Raw genomic sequence first — 16870 nt, 5'->3', positions numbered from 1 at the left:
CTCTGCAATGGAACAAAAACACCCTATGCACCCTTTCTCCATGCTCTATGCTGACATCTCCACAACTAGGAGAGAAAATGTCTCTGTGTGAGTGTAAAAAATAGATTTTAAAGGACATGTTGCATTCATGTCGATGGTACTTTTGCAGAAGTACTAGCAAGAAATGACTGTAGTTTTCATCTCTTTGGTTGCCTAAAAATTCGTGAACGTTTCCCAAGTTTGCTTTTCTTTCGCATCCAAAATCTGGTACAATGCAGGACCTATACAAATTGTAAAATTTGTGGCCCAATGAAAATACCTTCCTCAACTGCTGTATCAATTAACGTAAGTAAAGTCTCTCTTTAAATACTTAAAGGCTTGCCCTTCTCCATTCAGCAACAACATTTTTCTTACCAGTGTTAAAATTTTTTGCATGCCAGTCTGCTGAAATATAATTTGATTTCCTATCACTACTGTTCCACATAAATTCTAAAGAGTTGGCATTTAATTCACACCAAATTTTCCCCTTGAGTTGAGCATATTTGATCAAATCAAAAAGGACTGCCATATTGGTGTAAGAGTACATCTTGAAAATTGCATGGCCAACAGGAATAGAAGGAAGACAGTTGTCACTGTGACATAATACAGCTTCCAAGCTGTAGTCTTCACCATAGAAGTTCTTCCTTCTCCTTCAATAAATCAGGGTCTGTGGAGGGCTTGCTGGGTTCTTCTTCTTCCACTCTTCCAACACATTTTCCACTTCAGGCTCATAAGTTTGTGGTAGAAAGGAAATTTTAAACTATCTGAATGTGAAATAGGTCGAATAGTAGATGGAAAATTAAGAAATAGAACTGTTTCTCCTTTCTTCAGTGACAAATTTACCACATCTATGGTGGCAAGCACAAATACCAGTTACCTGTATGATTTGTATGTTCCTGCCAAATCATATGCACAAGATTCTCATATTATAACTGAACAAGAGTTGAAACATATACAAAGTGCCCATGATTTATCCTAGTCCCCTACATTCACAACAAAATAATACTGATAAGCTGTCTTCACCATAGGTGTCTGAATGCATTTCTGTAAAAAAAAATATTATTTCACCACCTATACAACAAAAATTATACACTGAATTTACATCATTTTTTGGCTTACAAATTATAGAGTGCAGCGATCAGTCATCCTTTTTTAGATTTTATTATGCAAATCCAGATTTCAGCTAGTAGCTAGCCATTCTCAATGCACTATTTTCTATTCTCAATGCATCTATTCTCAATGCATCAGTCCCTGTTGTTTGGGTGTCAGTCACAGTTCTTTGAAGTGTTCATATTTGTATTTGTTAATTAAATTTCTTGTGACTATACATCTACACATCATCACACTCTTCTTCTTAGAATACAATTTACTTAAAAAGCAACTCAAAAGTGCAGCACAGAAAACGTAAAAGGAATGTATTTTTTTACTGGCTGTTTTCAGTTCTGTTTTATACATTTCTAAAAGTTCTCCAACCCAAGACAGATGAAACACCACTATTAACATGTTTCATTCAGTTACACTGAGCAGAAAGTATGAGAAATTAAAATACACAGGTTTAAAATATCAAGTATGAACCCACTCTAACATTTCATAGTAGTATGCACTGCCTCAGTAGCATGCCAGAGAGATCAATTGACTCACACGCAAACTTTTAAACAACAAAAAACTGCATTTTATTCATTATTTCACCAGTCACGCAGTCAGCACTTTCAATGAAAAGACATTTCTATGGGATTGTATGTGTATAGTTTGATTGGCAAGCAATGTACTGCATAACTGAAATTGGATTTCTCCTTCTTTCAGTTTCTCCTGTAGTTTTTCTCCCATTGCTATAAACATGCAAATAGTTTGAGGTTTTGAAGCCTGAGAAATGAGTTTGGGCAAGATCATACCAGTTGTTGACGTAGCAGTTATCTGTCCACCCCAAATAAGGAACTATCAGTGTCAATACAACATTGTTACTTTCTCCTATACATGGTGTAAATGATTACTGTTTACAATGTACCATGGTGTTATAGGGGAAGTAGAGACAATTTGGTATAGGACACTTGTGATCTATGAATGCAAATTGGCCAACATAATCATTTAAGCTACAATGCCTGTGCACCATGCAAGATTAAAAATACCCTACCACACTTTCCACATCTACATCTATACTCTGCAAAATACTGTGAAGGAGATAGCAAAGAGTACGTCCTACTTTAATGGTTATTGGGCTTCTTCCCGTTCCATTCACATATGGAGAACAGGAAAAATGATTCTTTCAATGCTTCTGTGTCTGCTATAATTAAACTAATCTTTTCCTAACAATCCCTATGGGAGTGATATATAGTGGGTTGTAGTATACCTCCAGTCACCATTTAAAGCCAGAATGCAAAGGTTCTCAGATACTGCTACCAGTCACAAAATATGTTGACAACTAAGTTATTTATTTAGGAACGTGTTTTGAAGTGACACCTCATCATCAGACTATATTGGCATTACAAAAGCATTTAACATATGTGTATATAGCTATTAAAGCTTCTTTACATGACTGTTGTGGTCATCCTGCGGAGAGAAAGAGTAGTTCTTGAGAATTTGTAAGTGGGCTTTCTCAGGATAGTTTACACCTATATTCCACAGTTTGCCAGTTTAGTTTCTTCAGGATCTCTGTGACACTCTTCCACAGGCCAGACAAACCTGTAACCATTCGTGCTGCCTTTCTCTTTATATGTTCAATAACCCCTGTTAGTGCTATTTGGTATGGGTCCCACACAATTCAACAATATTCTATAAAGGGTGACACAAATGATTTGTAAGCAGTCTCCTTTGTAGAATGTCTGCATTTCTACCAATAAAATGAAGTCTGCCACCTGATTTACCCACAACTGAGCCTATGTGATCATTCTATTACATTTCTCTACAAAGTGTTACACCCAGATATTTGTATGAGGTGACAGTGACTCACTTATAGTCATAGGATACTACTTTTTTTTTAATTTTTGAAATGCACTCTTTTACATTTCTGAAGATCAAGATCCCAATCTTCGCACTACTTTGAAATCTTAATGTCTGGCTGAAAGTTTATGCAGCTTCTTTCAGAGAGTACTCCCTTACACACACATCAAAAAAAATTTTTGCATCACCTCAGTTCCAAGAGTTCTGGAAACTGTACAGAAAACTGGAATAGAGATCAACATAACCATCATTACCACCCTTTTTATTGCTCATGAAAACCGCACATTGCATGTTGTACCAACATACAGCGAGAACTTCAGAGGTGGTGGTCCAGATTGCTCTACACACTGGTACCTCTAATACCCAGTAACATGTCCTCTTGCACTAATGCATGCCTGTATTCGTCATGGCATACTATCCACAAGTTTATCAAGGCACTATTGGTCCAGATTGTCCCACTCTCAATGGCAATTCGGTGTAGATCCCTCAGAGGGGTTGGTGGGTCACATCGCCCATAAACCAGGTTGTATACGTGGATGAGGAAAAAAAAATTCCCGGATTTTTCCCAGATTTCCCGGTTAAAAATACACTTTCTCCCGGATGAAAATACACTTTTTCCATGTTAAGTAACAGTATACTTTTCCTCGGAACGGTAACACTTATCAATCCTTTCAATGGTTGTGGTTTCATACACCGGCGTAGAATTTCCCGGCACTTAGAAAACTAAACTCGGGGGGAAAAACACGTTTTGGAAAGATGTCTGATGTGCAGCAACATGTACACTGCATATTTTCGTATTACAGAAGCATAAATTCGAATTCCACCAAACACCGCATGTTACTTTCCGAAGGATTGAAATCGAGACTGCGATGCACTTTTGTAAGCCAGTCGTAGATCATGTCAAGCAATCTCGCCAGCCAATGACAGCGGACATTCAGAGCATAGGACACGTGATGTAGTCGGCCAATAGCAACATCACTGTTCAGTAGCGCGAACACACAAATAGGAAAAGGTAATGTTTTAAATTGATGAACAAAGTGCTGCTACAAGAAAAGAAAATTTTTTACATACAACATTGGTCTCTAAGATTAATAAGCTGCAAGAGAAGCTAAGCTTCACACATAATGTTGATCTATTTTACGGATGTTACACTTTAAGATACATCACAGTCTTCCTAAAGCCTTTGACACATTTTGCTGTTGGTGGATGCTTGTATGAGACTGTGTTTTGTTGTTGTATATGGAGCATTTAATTTGTAACTTAAGTTTTATTTTCGTTTTTTCCCTCTAGTTCGTTTTTTATTGCTGCAGTATTATTCTGCAGTAGCAAGAAACAGTAATATTCTTTGTTAGAGTATTAGTTCATACCAGTCAAAGTTACAAAAATTTAACTAAAAACTAAAACAATGAAAAATTCCTGCCGGCCGCTGTGGCAGAGCGGTTCTAGGCGCTTCAGTCCGGAACCGCGCAACTGCTATGGTCACAGGTTCGAATCCTGCCTCAGGCATGGATGTGTGTGATGTCCTTAGGTTAGTTAGGTTTAAGTAGTTCTAAGTTCTAGGGGACTGATGACCTCAGGTGTTAAGTCCCATAGCGCTCAGAGCCATTTGAACCATTTTTTAAAAATTCCCAGAATTCTAAAAAATTCCCGGGTTTTTCCCGCTTGCCGCCCGGATGAAAAAATTCTCAGGTTTTCCCCGGATCTCCAGGTTGTCCCAGGTCGTATACACCCTGATAAACGGCCCTTTTCAATCTATCCCAGGCATGTTCAATAGGGTTCATGTCTGGAGAACATACTGGGCACTCTAGTCGAACAAAGTCATTATTCTGCAGGAAGTTATTCACAAGATGTGCACAATGGGGTCACTTGTCATCCATGAAGACGAATACCTTGCCAATATGCTGCCACTATGGTTGCACTACCGGTTGGAGGATGGCATTCACATATCATACAGCCGTTACGGCACTTTCCATGACCACCAGCGGTGTACATCAGCCCCACATGATGCTACCCCAAAACAGCAGAGAACCTCCACCTTGCTGCACTCACTGGACATTGTGTCTAAGGCATTCAGTCTGACTGGGTTGTCTCCAAACACATCTTCAACGATTGTCTGGTTGAAGGACTATGCGACACTCATCGTTGAAGAGAATCTGATACCAATCCTGAGTGGTCCATTTGGCATGTTGTTGGGCCCATCTGTACAACGCTGCATGGTGTCATGGTTACAAAAATGGACCTTGCCATGGACATTGGGAGTGAAGTTGTGCATCGTGCACCCTATTGTGCACAGACTGAGTCGTAATACAACATATTGTGTATGCTCGAAAACCTTTTTCAACATGGTGGCATTGCTGTCAGGGTTCCTCAGAGCCATAATCTTTAGGTAGTGGTCAACCACTGCAGTACTAGCTCTTGGGTGGCATGAGCGAGGCATGTAATCGACAGTTCCTGTGTCTCTGTATTTCCTCCATGTCCAAACAACATTGCTTTGGTCCACTCAGAGACACCTGGACACAGAGCCCTTCCTGGCACAAAGTAACTGTGCAGACGTGGTCAAATCGCAGTACTGATCTTCTAGGCATGGTCGAAATACAGACAACATGAGCCATGTACCTCCTTCCTAGTGGAATGACTGGAACTGATCGGCTTCAGAACCACTCCGTCTAATAGGTGCTGCTTATGTGTGGTTGTTTACAACCTCGGGCGGGTTTAGTGACATCTCTGAACAGTCAAAGGGACTGTGTCTGTGATACAATATCCACAGTCAACATCTATCTTCTGGAATTTAGAGAACCAGGCTGATGCAAAACTTTTTTTGATGTATGTATATAATTGCATCATAGGAGAGAAGTTTGAGGTTACTAATATTTTCCACAATGACTCTCCATCCAAAATAATAACTTGCTGCATTGTCCCTACCAAAAAAATCCTCAATCCAGTCAAAGATTTCACCTGATACCCCTATGATCGCACTTCTGGTAAATGTAGATATGGTAGCCAAACAAATGCTTTTTGGAAATGAAATAAGGAAATACTGCATCTACCTAACTGCCTTCATTGAAAGCTTTTGATGCATAATGTGAGAGAAGTGCAAGCTGGGTTTCATATGATCAAGGGTTTTGGAATACATGCTTGCCGATTTGAAGGAGGTCATTCTGTTCGCTATATCTCCATTATATTTGAACTCAGAATATGCTCTGAGATTCTACAGGAAATTGGTGTCAAGGATCCATCATATTTCGGGCTTGCAGCCGGATCATGTTGACATCTTGGCATGATATTTCGGCTAACAAACATGCAGCCATCTTCAGGTGAGTACGAGATTGAAGATTACCGGTGCTCGTCGTTCTATATATACCGAAAATTGGCACGGCGGCGCCTGCGCAGTGGAGAAGGCTAATACCACGCCCCCTATCTAATTTGGCGTGCTCTGCAGCAGAAGTGGGCCGCGCATGCGTAGTGGTGTACCTACATTTGCGCTATCTGTCGTAAAGCACCTTCGCGCAGCTGAGGCGCGGTAGTCGAAAGTATAAAATCAATTTTCGTCAGCCGTCGCACTAGATGCAGACCCATGTCTCTGTGAAGCGATTAAAGAAATTACAGGATCCCATGCTTTATCCATCTGAAAGCCGCCGTCTCGATTAATAAGATCTTTTGCCAATCGTATCTGCACGGACTCCTTGATAATGGATTCCCAAAAAGATCTAGTTGTCACTAAAATTTTTGTTCCACAATAATCCATGGAGTGCCCCATCAAAATACAGTGTTCTGCTATGGCTGATTTGTTAGGCTGTAGTAGACGTGTGTGGCGCTCATGCTCCATGCATCTTTCCCGTACTGTGCGAGTGGTTTGGCCAATGTAGGATTTGCCACATTGACAGGGGATCTTATAAATACCCGCCTTCCTCAGACCCAGATCGTCCTTCACAGAGCCAAGCAAAGCCGATATTTTCGTAGGTGGTCGGAAGATCACTTTAACACAATGCTTCTTTAAAATCCTTCCTATTTTAGAGGAGAGGTTGCCCACATACGGAAGAAACGCCCTGGACCTGACCACCTCGTTGTCTTCTTCTTCTTGTTTCTCTTTACATTTCTTCTCTGTTACAGCTGTGCAGATTTGGCGTGTAGAATATCCATTCTCCCTGAAGACGGATTGCAAATGTTCTAATTCTTTAGGAAGGCTGTCCTTATCAGATACCACATGTGCCAGGTGCACCAGAGTATGCAGCAAACCCATGGTTTGTGCAGGGTGGTGGCAGCTTGTCACCTGCAAATATAGATCTGTGTGTGTGGGCTTCCGGTAGACGGAGTGTCCCAAAGATCCATCGGTTCTACGATTGACAAGGACATCCAGAAACGATAGACATCTATCTTTTGTGACGGCTGACGAAAATTGATTTTATACTTTCGACTACCGCGCCTCAGCTGCGCGAAGGCACTTTACGACAGATAGCGCAAATGTAGGTACACCACTATGCATGCGCGGCCCACTTCTGCTGCAGAGCGCGCCAAATTAAATAGGGGGCACGGTATTAGCCTTCTCCACTGCGCAGGCACCGCCGCGCCAATTTTCGGTATATAAAGACCGACGCGCACCAGTAATCTTCAGTCTTGTACTCACCTGAAGATGGCTGCATGTTTGTTAGCCGAAATATCGCACCAAGATGTCAACGTGATCCGGCTGCAAGCCCGAAATATAATGGACCAATCAATACGCTGGGAAAACGTTCAAGATACACAGGTGTCAAGGATATTGGACAGTAGTTTTGTGGATCATTTCTACTACCCTTCATCCAAACGATTGTGATTTGTACTTTCTTCCAATTACTGGGCTTGGTTTTTGTTTGAGGGATCTTTGTTGGATTATAATTAAAATATGGGCTAACTCAGCCGCAATTTTAGTATAGAATCTGATAGTGATTTAGTCGGTCACTGGAGATTTGTTCAATGTGAAAAATTTCACAACTAACTCTTATTTCACTCATGTTTTCAATGGTTCGATGATTACATCAGGGCAATTCTCTTGGGGTCTCCTTTGCAAGGACACATTAGCAAAATTGAGTTGATCATTTCAGTTTGTGCTATCCTCAATTTCAGTTTCTGTCTCATCTGCGAGTGACTGGACATTAACTTTGTTCCCACTAGCAGCCTTTACGCATGACCAGAATTTCTTTGCATTTTGTGACACAACACTGACTCAGTTGGTCTTAACTGTTTGAAGCTTATCTCGTTGTCTCGCCAAAATTGTCCTTGAATATTACACACAACTTGCTTTTGCACCTGCAAATTACAAAATTGACTTTTGTGCATACTTTACTTAAAAGTTTGTGAATTTTAACAGCATAAAATTAACAAATAAGCCTTTTGTTTCTCTGGCCTTCTTAATATGAGACTACTGTGCTTGTACAAGTTTAGAGCAAAATTAGTTTCTGCATAATGTTTACAAATGGCTTTTTATATGACTTGCAAGCACTGTAACTTAGGTAGCTTTTGTTGTCCAATCTGAGCTTATTTCCCGGCTTTATAGACCAAGTGTCTCATATCAAATTGTTTGTTTTGGTTTCCCCTAAACCAATGCGATACATTGTAAACCTGTATTATTAGTCATCACCTGTATAGAGAGTAAAGCCTAAGATGTAACAAACTGAAGTCACTAAGCAGGTAAGTTTTACACAAGTTCAGTTTTCATGGAAGTGAAGCATTCTCAAGAGAAATGCAAAATGCTTTATGAACCTAACTGTGTTGAAAAGTGAGTCTTCAAACATACACCTCTGGATGAATGATTGCTTATTTTCACAAGGACAAAAAGCAACAAAGGCATAATGTTAATCACATCCTGCATCTTTCAGGTTTGGCAGCAGGTAATTTATTGAGCATTATAAATATACCTTTGTATATGAATAAAATCATTTGGATTCATGTATAAGACATATCTTGAGGTACTGTTTTATAAATACCACAATACATAACAGAATCTATGATTCAGTACTTTGTTGACAAGTAACAAATCCAAGTCAAATGTACAAATAAATGGATTAAGCTTCCTGTCACTTCCACTATCTCTAAGTTGTCTCGCTCTGTGTAGTTAGGGAGCAAACTTCACCTACCTAGGACACTTTACAGAGGCAACTATACTTTAATGCCTTTACAGAAGGATATTCAAAAACAAAAAGAAGTTAAAATCAACAAGCAGTCACAATAGCAAGTTCACAAAAATATTCCAACTAAGCAACCTTACCCTGAACAGCTACTGGGAAATTAAGGAAGAAATTTGAATTTTAATGTTAACTCATCCCTAGCACTCAAGCATCAACCATTTAACACAAATAAACACACCATTGTCACTGAGTGAAAGGCAAGTTGCCTCATTAAAGACGTCCACAGTGCCTGGTGAAAGGTATGACACTGCATATTAATAGTTCCACAACAGTTAAACAGTTAAGGAAATATCAATATAAGAGGATAGAAAATAACAGTACCATTAAAAAGTTTCAGATCATCTCTTAAAAATTTTGGCACATTAACGTCTCTCAAAGATCTCAGCACTATTTGCCTTTCATCCATATCAGGCATTTCACGTTTCAGATTACCAGCAACTGCAATAACTGTTTTCACAGCTCTCATTCCAAAATCATAGTGATCCTGAAAATTGTGATATTTATTATCATAGCATATGAGCATCATCGTAAGTACATTAAAATACAGATTATGTTTGATATTTTATTGTGATATTAATTAACATGCAGCAAAAGATCTTTCTAAGATAAAGGGTAAAGTTTCAAGCCTTTTGTAAGCCTGAACTATTATTCTCATAGCTGTGTGTTCCTTGGATGCTACATAAAAGACAGATTGTTGCTCACCATATAGAGTCTGGCCTCAGTGGCAAGCGATGGTGGTCATGTATGGTTGACGTGTGTGTGTGTGTGTGTGTGTGTGTGTGTGTGTGTGTGAGAGAGAGAGAGAGAGAGAGAGAGAGAGAGAGAGAGAGAGAGAGAGTTTTCTACTTTAGAAGAAGACCTTTCGGTTGAAAGCCCAAATATATAGAAGTCTTTTTGTTGTGCCTGTCTGTGACTTGTCTTCCCTATATGGTCAGTAGCAATCTATCCTTTCCATAATATTGTCATTATACCATTGTGGATCTTCCATTGTTTGACTGTGATAAGGACATGTTTGGCCCTTTATCAGTATACTTGTGTTGGGGGGGGGGGGGGGGGGGGGGGGGGGCACACAATTTCTGTATAATTTAAAAAATAATAAGATGAATATAATAGAGGGAAACATTCCACGTGGGAAAAATACACTCCTGGAAATGGAAAAAAGAACACATTGACACCGGTGTGTCAGACCCACCATACTTGCTCCGGACACTGCGAGAGGGCTGTACAAGCAATGATCACACGCACGGCACAGCGGACACACCAGGAACCGCGGTGTTGGCCGTCGAATGGCGCTAGCTGCGCAGCATTTGTGCACCGCCGCCGTCAGTGTCAGCCAGTTTGCCGTGGCATACGGAGCTCCATCGCAGTCTTTAACACTGGTAGCATGCCGCGACAGTGTGGACGTGAACCGTATGTGCAGTTGACGGACTTTGAGCGAGGGCGTATAGTGGGCATGCGGGAGGCCGGGTGGACGTACCGCCGAATTGCTCAACACATGGGGCGTGAGGTCTCCACAGTACATCGATGTTGTCGCCAGTGGTCGGCGGAAGGTGCACGTGCCCGTCGACCTGGGACCGGACCGCAGCGACGCACGGATGCACGCCAAGACCGTAGGATCCTACGCAGTGCCGTAGGGGACCGCACCGCCACTTCCCAGCAAATTAGGGACACTGTTGCTCCTGGGGTATCGGCGAGGACCATTCGCAACCGTCTCCATGAAGCTGGGCTATGGTCCCGCACACCGTTAGGCCGTCTTCCGCTCACGCCCCAACATCGTGCAGCCCGCCTCCAGTGGTGTCGCGACAGGCGTGAATGGAGGGACGGATGGAGACGTGTCATCTTCAGCGATGAGAGTCGCTTCTGCCTTGGTGCCAATGATGGTCGTATGCGTGTTTGGCGCCGTGCAGGTGAGCGCCACAATCAGGACTGCATACGACCGAAGCACACAGGGCCGGCATCATGGTGTGAGGAGCGATCTCCTACGCTGGCTGTACACCACTGGTGAACGTCGAGGGGACACTGAATAGTGCACGGTACATCCAAACCGTCATCGAACCCATCGTTCTACCATTCCTAGACCGGCAAGGGAACTTGCTGTTCCAACAGGACAATGCACGTCCGCATGTATCCCGTGCCACCCAACGTGCTCTAGAAGGTGTAAGTCAACTACCCTGGCCAGCAAGATCTCCGGATCTGTCCCCCATTGAGCATGTTTGGGACTGGATGAAGCGTCGTCTCACGCGGTCTGCACGTCCAGCACGAACGCTGGTCCAACTGAGGCGCCAGGTGGAAATGGCATGGCAAGCCGTTCCACAGGACTACATCCAGCATCTCTACGATCGTCTCCATGGGAGAATAGCAGCCTGCATTGCTGCGAAAGGTGGATATACACTGTACTAGTGCCGACATTGTGCATGCTCTGTTGCCTGTGTCTATGTGCCTGTGATTCTGTCAGTGTGATCATGTGATGTATCTGACCCCAGGAATGTGTCAATAAAGTTTCCCCTTCCTGGGACAATGAATTCACGGTGTTCTTATTTCAATTTCCAGGAGTGTATATCTAAAAACAAAGATTCTGTACCTCTCCAAACGAAAGCGTTGGTACGTTGATAGAAATAATAACAAACACAAACACACACACAAATTTCAAGCTTTCACAACCCACGGTTGCTTCATCAGGAAAGAGGGAAGGAGAGGGAAAGACTAAAGGATGTGGGTTTTAAGGGAGAGGGTAAGGAGTCATTCCAATCCCAGGAGCGGAAAGACTTACCTTGGGGGGGAAAATGGACAGGTATCACTCGCACACACACACATATCCATCCGTGCATAACAGACACAAGCAGACATATATAAAGGCAAAGAATTTGGGTAGAGATATCAGTTGAGGCGGAAGTACAGAGGCAAAGATGTTATTGAATGACAGGTGAGGTATGAGTGGCGGCAACTTGAAATTAGTGGAGGTTGAGGCCTGGTGGGTAACGGGAAGAGAGGATATAGTGAAGGGCAAGTTCCCATCTCCAGAGTTCTGATAGGTTGGTGTCAGTGGGAAGTATACAGATAACCCGGACAGTGTAACACTGTGCCAAGATGTGCTGGCCGTGCACCAAGGCATGTTTAGCCACAGAGTGATCCTCATTACCAACAAACACTGTCTGCCTGTGTCCGTTCATGCAAATGGACAGTTTGTTGCTGGTCATTCCCACATAGAAAACTTCATAATGTAGGCAGGTCAGTTGGTAAATCACGTGGGTGCTTTCACACGTGGCTCTGCCTTTGATCGTATACACCTTCCAGGGTACAGGACTGGAGTAGGTGGTGGTGGGAGGGTGCATGGGACAGGTTTTACACCGGGGGCGGTGGTTACAAGGGTAGGAGTTAGAGGGTAGGGAAGGTGGCTTGGGGTGCAAGCAAACACTGTTCGTGTTCATCACTGTCCTTATGGGCAAACACAAATCCTATCTGTCACTGTTTATGATAGCAGATGCTACCACTGTTTAATCGCCATCAATCATGTTGGGAACTGATGTTTTTTTCTGCATACACTGGTGTGCCTCCTACTGAGCAGTCACAACTGCCTGTGCTGGCTGTGTGCTCACCACCCAGGGTCTGAGTCAGCTCCAAGGCCACCATGTTGACTGCATCACTTTGCCAATCCCTGCACACTATCTGTGACAATAGCCTGTTGCTGAGTTAGGCACATTTCACAATCCGAGTCCTTACTATGCCATGAGGGTGGAGGGGAGGGCGTTGGTCACCTAGTATCATCACAATGACTATTGTACTTTCTTATGTATAACAAACCAAGTATTATGAAGTAACTGGATGGATAAAAAACTATTCACCAAGCAGCAGCAGAACACACACAGAAAAAAAGGTTCTAGGTATGCAAGCATTTGGAGCCAGTGGCTCTTTCTCCCGTCAGAAGGGTTGAAGGGTAAGGAAGAGAGTTGAAGGAAAAGGACTGGAGGGGTTGAGGAAAGGGGCAGAGATCGAAAAAGTCAACCAGAAAAATTTACGAGATGGGTCAGTAAAGTTTGTGCTTCTTTTTCAGACACAAAATATGAGGTTCGTGTTTTTCCGTACTTGTGCAGTGAATTAGTACACTGCTGAAGTACTGTGTTTGTCCATTATGTAATAATAATTTTACATGATTCTGCATAATAATGTCCTGCTACAAAAATTAGTTACACTATAAATTTCATGATAAATATAAAACACAAACTTGTTTTTATTTCTTCTTCTAAGACTGATGTATTGTCACTCATAAAAAAAGCTGCTTACATATGATTACTTTACAAATTTAACTGCTATAAAGCTTGTGACACAACATACTTTGCAAATTATTTAATTTTTTTGCAAATTATTTAATTTTTTTTTCAAATATATAAATATCTTTTCTTTTTATCGCATTACTAAGAATTCTGATTCATGAAACAAAATAGTTTCATTTAAATTTGTCTCTATCATTAAAAGCAGAAATCATTCTCTCTGTTAATTTGACCAATAGAACCTTCTAGATGTTTCATGGAACAGTATTGTTTTATATATACCACGAAATTCACACCAAAGACTTCACTTTCCCACAGTCTCTTCAGTTCCTTACTTCAGTGCAGTCACTTCTTGTAAGCTCCTAGACTTCTAATGTATTATGCATTTAGTCTTTCTTTATGCATCAAGAGAAAGTTCATATGAAAATGTTACTGACTTGTGCTAAAACTATTAAACTGCAATTTCATGTGGGAAGTTTGTGATGAGTTAATATAAAAATAAAAAACATTAGTATTTAAAATACTGTATTATGCTTCAGTCTTATCATACTAAAAAACCTACACGACTTACATTTTTGTCAAGATTTGCAATGAATGCAATCCATTTATCTGATGACACATACCAGAAATGAGTTTGTGAGGTCATTTGTTGCTTTCTAAGTGGAGAAGCCTTTTGTTGATATTACTGTTCAATAATTTTTCTATTATTGCCTCATGATTCTGTTTTCTGCTGCCGTGATCAGAGTCCAGAGAATTAAATGTGTTTCTTCCAAATCATACATATTACCGATTCCTTTTCCTTGTTGACTATTACAGTAAAAGTTAGTTACTAGGGTTAATTTTCTTTGTAATTTCTCTTTATACACATTCCGATTATTTTTCTTTCTATCTCCAGTATTCTGTCTATTTCTGCAATGTTAAGATGTTTTGAAAATAGTTTCACTCATGTATGTTACTTCTGGTTGCATAACTGTTTTGCAGTCGTGTCAGAAGTATTTGTACCATAGACGACTGGACTGAGGATGATGTCACCAGCTTCAGCTTGCAGCATTACAAACACAGTGCGGCATGCAGACCGATTGTTTTTTCCTCTCCTGTTTTGGGTACAAGAGGAATGGTTAGGTAAGAAGACTGTCTTATGAACTTGATGGTGGAGTTTGTAAAGCCAGAAGAATCTGGTGATAGCTCACAGTTCCATAGAAACACTGGTGTGGATTACACTGTCATGCATCCAGTGAAGTGCACACAAAGCAACCTGTTGTGCCGGAGTATCATGTGCACAGTTGGCACTAGTTAAGTGTCACATGTGCCAACACTTGGTCATTTTGTTAAACAGTGTACTGAGTCAAGATGACTTATGATTAGAAGTCATGTGTCAGTGTTACAATTGCTTATGTTATTACTGTTGTTGTTGTTTCTGTAATTTTTGTGTGGGTAGAGGTTGCACAATGTCTGAGTCTGATACACAGGGTTTTTCTGTGCAAGAAGTGATCGAATATTTGGTAGGTCATCTAGTTCAGTTAAAAGCAGACAACATGGAAATGCATAGGCAGCAAGTTGTTATACGAGAAGATAGAGACTTGTCCAGTTTGGCCGTCCTTTATTAGATTCAGCTGCTGCCAGTTTGGTTTGCACAAGACAATGGAGGATCTGTAGGCATTTATAGATGACCTAGTAGGCTGGGATATGGACAATGAGCAGTTGCTAAATATAAGGAAACTGGCTTAATAAGAGGAGCAAGGACATATGCATCACGAAAACTTAAGAAATGCATTTACATTTGAGTACATTTATTGCGGTCTCGGGCAGCACTATAAGAAGCAAAACAGTTTTAGATTCTGTTGTGAATAGTTGAGTGGAGTGTTGTATAGGCAAAGTGAATCAGTGGTAAATTTTGTTGACAGAGTAAGAAAGATTAATGGTTATACAAGTTGACAGGGAATGTGGAAATAAACAAATTTATTCTCCAGAAAGTGGAGGATAGGGTATTTGAAGCTTTCCTAAACGGTCTGCCACCCGATACATCAAGGAAAGTACATACATTAAACCTGAAGGACCTGGCTGCCACCATCATATTAGTCACAGTGCTGCAAGAGATAGACATATTGACAAGAGTACAGATGTGCAGATCTGAGTCACCAGCAAGTGCCTCTATAGAGGTTGCCAAGGGCGTCCAAACCACAGATAAATGGAATGGGTAATTCCAGACCTTTTACCGAGACACCAATAGGAACCACTTCGTTCTAACTGTTATTGACCATTTCTTGCAATATGTTGCAATGATCCTCTTTCCGAATCAACAGGCAAACACTGTAGCACTGAATAAATTGTTGCTGAAGTTTGGTGTCCTTGAGGCAATGGTCATGGACTGAGGCACCAACTTCATGTCAGGGCTGATAAAGCAGTTGTGTCACTTGCTGAAAATTTGTAAACTAAGAATTACACTATTACATGTGCAAGCTATCGGAAGCACAGAATGTGTTCAATGAATGATCAGCAGAAAGCTGAGCTATTACTTCAATAGACATAATAATGATTCAGATGTTTACTTCCCATATGTCGTAGTAGGACATAATTCAAAAACCCACAGCAAGACTTATTGTGGCCATGGGAGTGTGCGTTCGGGTGTCTGTGTGAATGTGTGTACTACTGCTGGAGAAAGAGCTAGTGCCTGAATTATAGTGTGATGCTGTTTTCTGTTATTTGTTACCATGCTCCATGCATCAATCCACTATATGTGAGAGGATGCCTTTCCCTTATTTTCCATATTGCACCATCTAGAAAGTTCCATAACTGTTTTCATTCAGTAAGTTTATTAATCATAAAATTCTGAGGGAGGGATAAAATTTTTTTCATTTTTTATATGTTGATTTTTGCATAAAAACTACACATAATAAAACAAATACCATTAGGGAAATAAATTCTAACTAATTGTAAACAATGAAATAATTTCATGATGGTAACAGGTTTTTTTTTTCTCCAATAAATCATCTGTCTGAATTCTTCTCTCAACACTCAAGGTATTATAAAAATATGAAAACTATGACAAGTGAATAATAATATCAAATCTCTTTACAGTTTTCTGATGATACAGAATCCCATTAACTGTTATTAATACTCTTTCCTATGGAACTATTTACCTGTGTACTAAGCTGTTCTGAACTCAGCTTAAATGTAGTGGTTATTTTTCTGGCAAGTTCTTTGGCATCTGAAAAGCCAAATGAAAACAAAGAAATTTCTGCTATGAGTGCATAATTTGGCACCATCATTGCAACAGGTCGGAAGAGGGCTTTCAGGTTGTCAGGCAGTTCTGTTCGTCCCGCATAACCTGGATTCATTGTTATAAATACGGCACAAGACTGTTTCAGCGCAATTTCAACGCCCTCAAACAGGAACCTGATAAAGACAAGAAACAAACGAAAATAAAAGTATCACAAATGACTACGATAAAGTCTCACTTATATATTATGATATTAAACAGAAACT

At 40.8% G+C, this 16870-nt stretch overlaps 1 protein-coding gene across 1 annotated transcript in view; it reads right to left on the bottom strand.

Moving 5' to 3' along the window:
* Positions 1-16870, bottom strand: part of LOC126417029 (dynein axonemal heavy chain 1-like) — a gene marked incomplete at its 3' end in the record, with an annotated part of 951942 nt that overhangs the window by 554378 nt on the left and 380694 nt on the right. The window contains exons 26-27 of the mRNA XM_050084920.1: positions 16525-16780; positions 9438-9600 (exon numbers count right to left, since the gene is read on the bottom strand). Of these exons, the coding sequence (XP_049940877.1) occupies positions 9438-9600; positions 16525-16780 (419 nt within the window). The remainder of the gene's footprint in view (positions 1-9437; positions 9601-16524; positions 16781-16870) is intronic.

The sequence above is a fragment of the Schistocerca serialis genome, chromosome 8 (assembly GCF_023864345.2).
Source record: "Schistocerca serialis cubense isolate TAMUIC-IGC-003099 chromosome 8, iqSchSeri2.2, whole genome shotgun sequence".
Classification (NCBI taxonomy): Eukaryota; Metazoa; Arthropoda; class Insecta; order Orthoptera; family Acrididae; genus Schistocerca; species Schistocerca serialis.
Note: the sequence above shows the minus strand (reverse complement) of the source record. Positions and strands in the feature narration are given on the sequence as shown.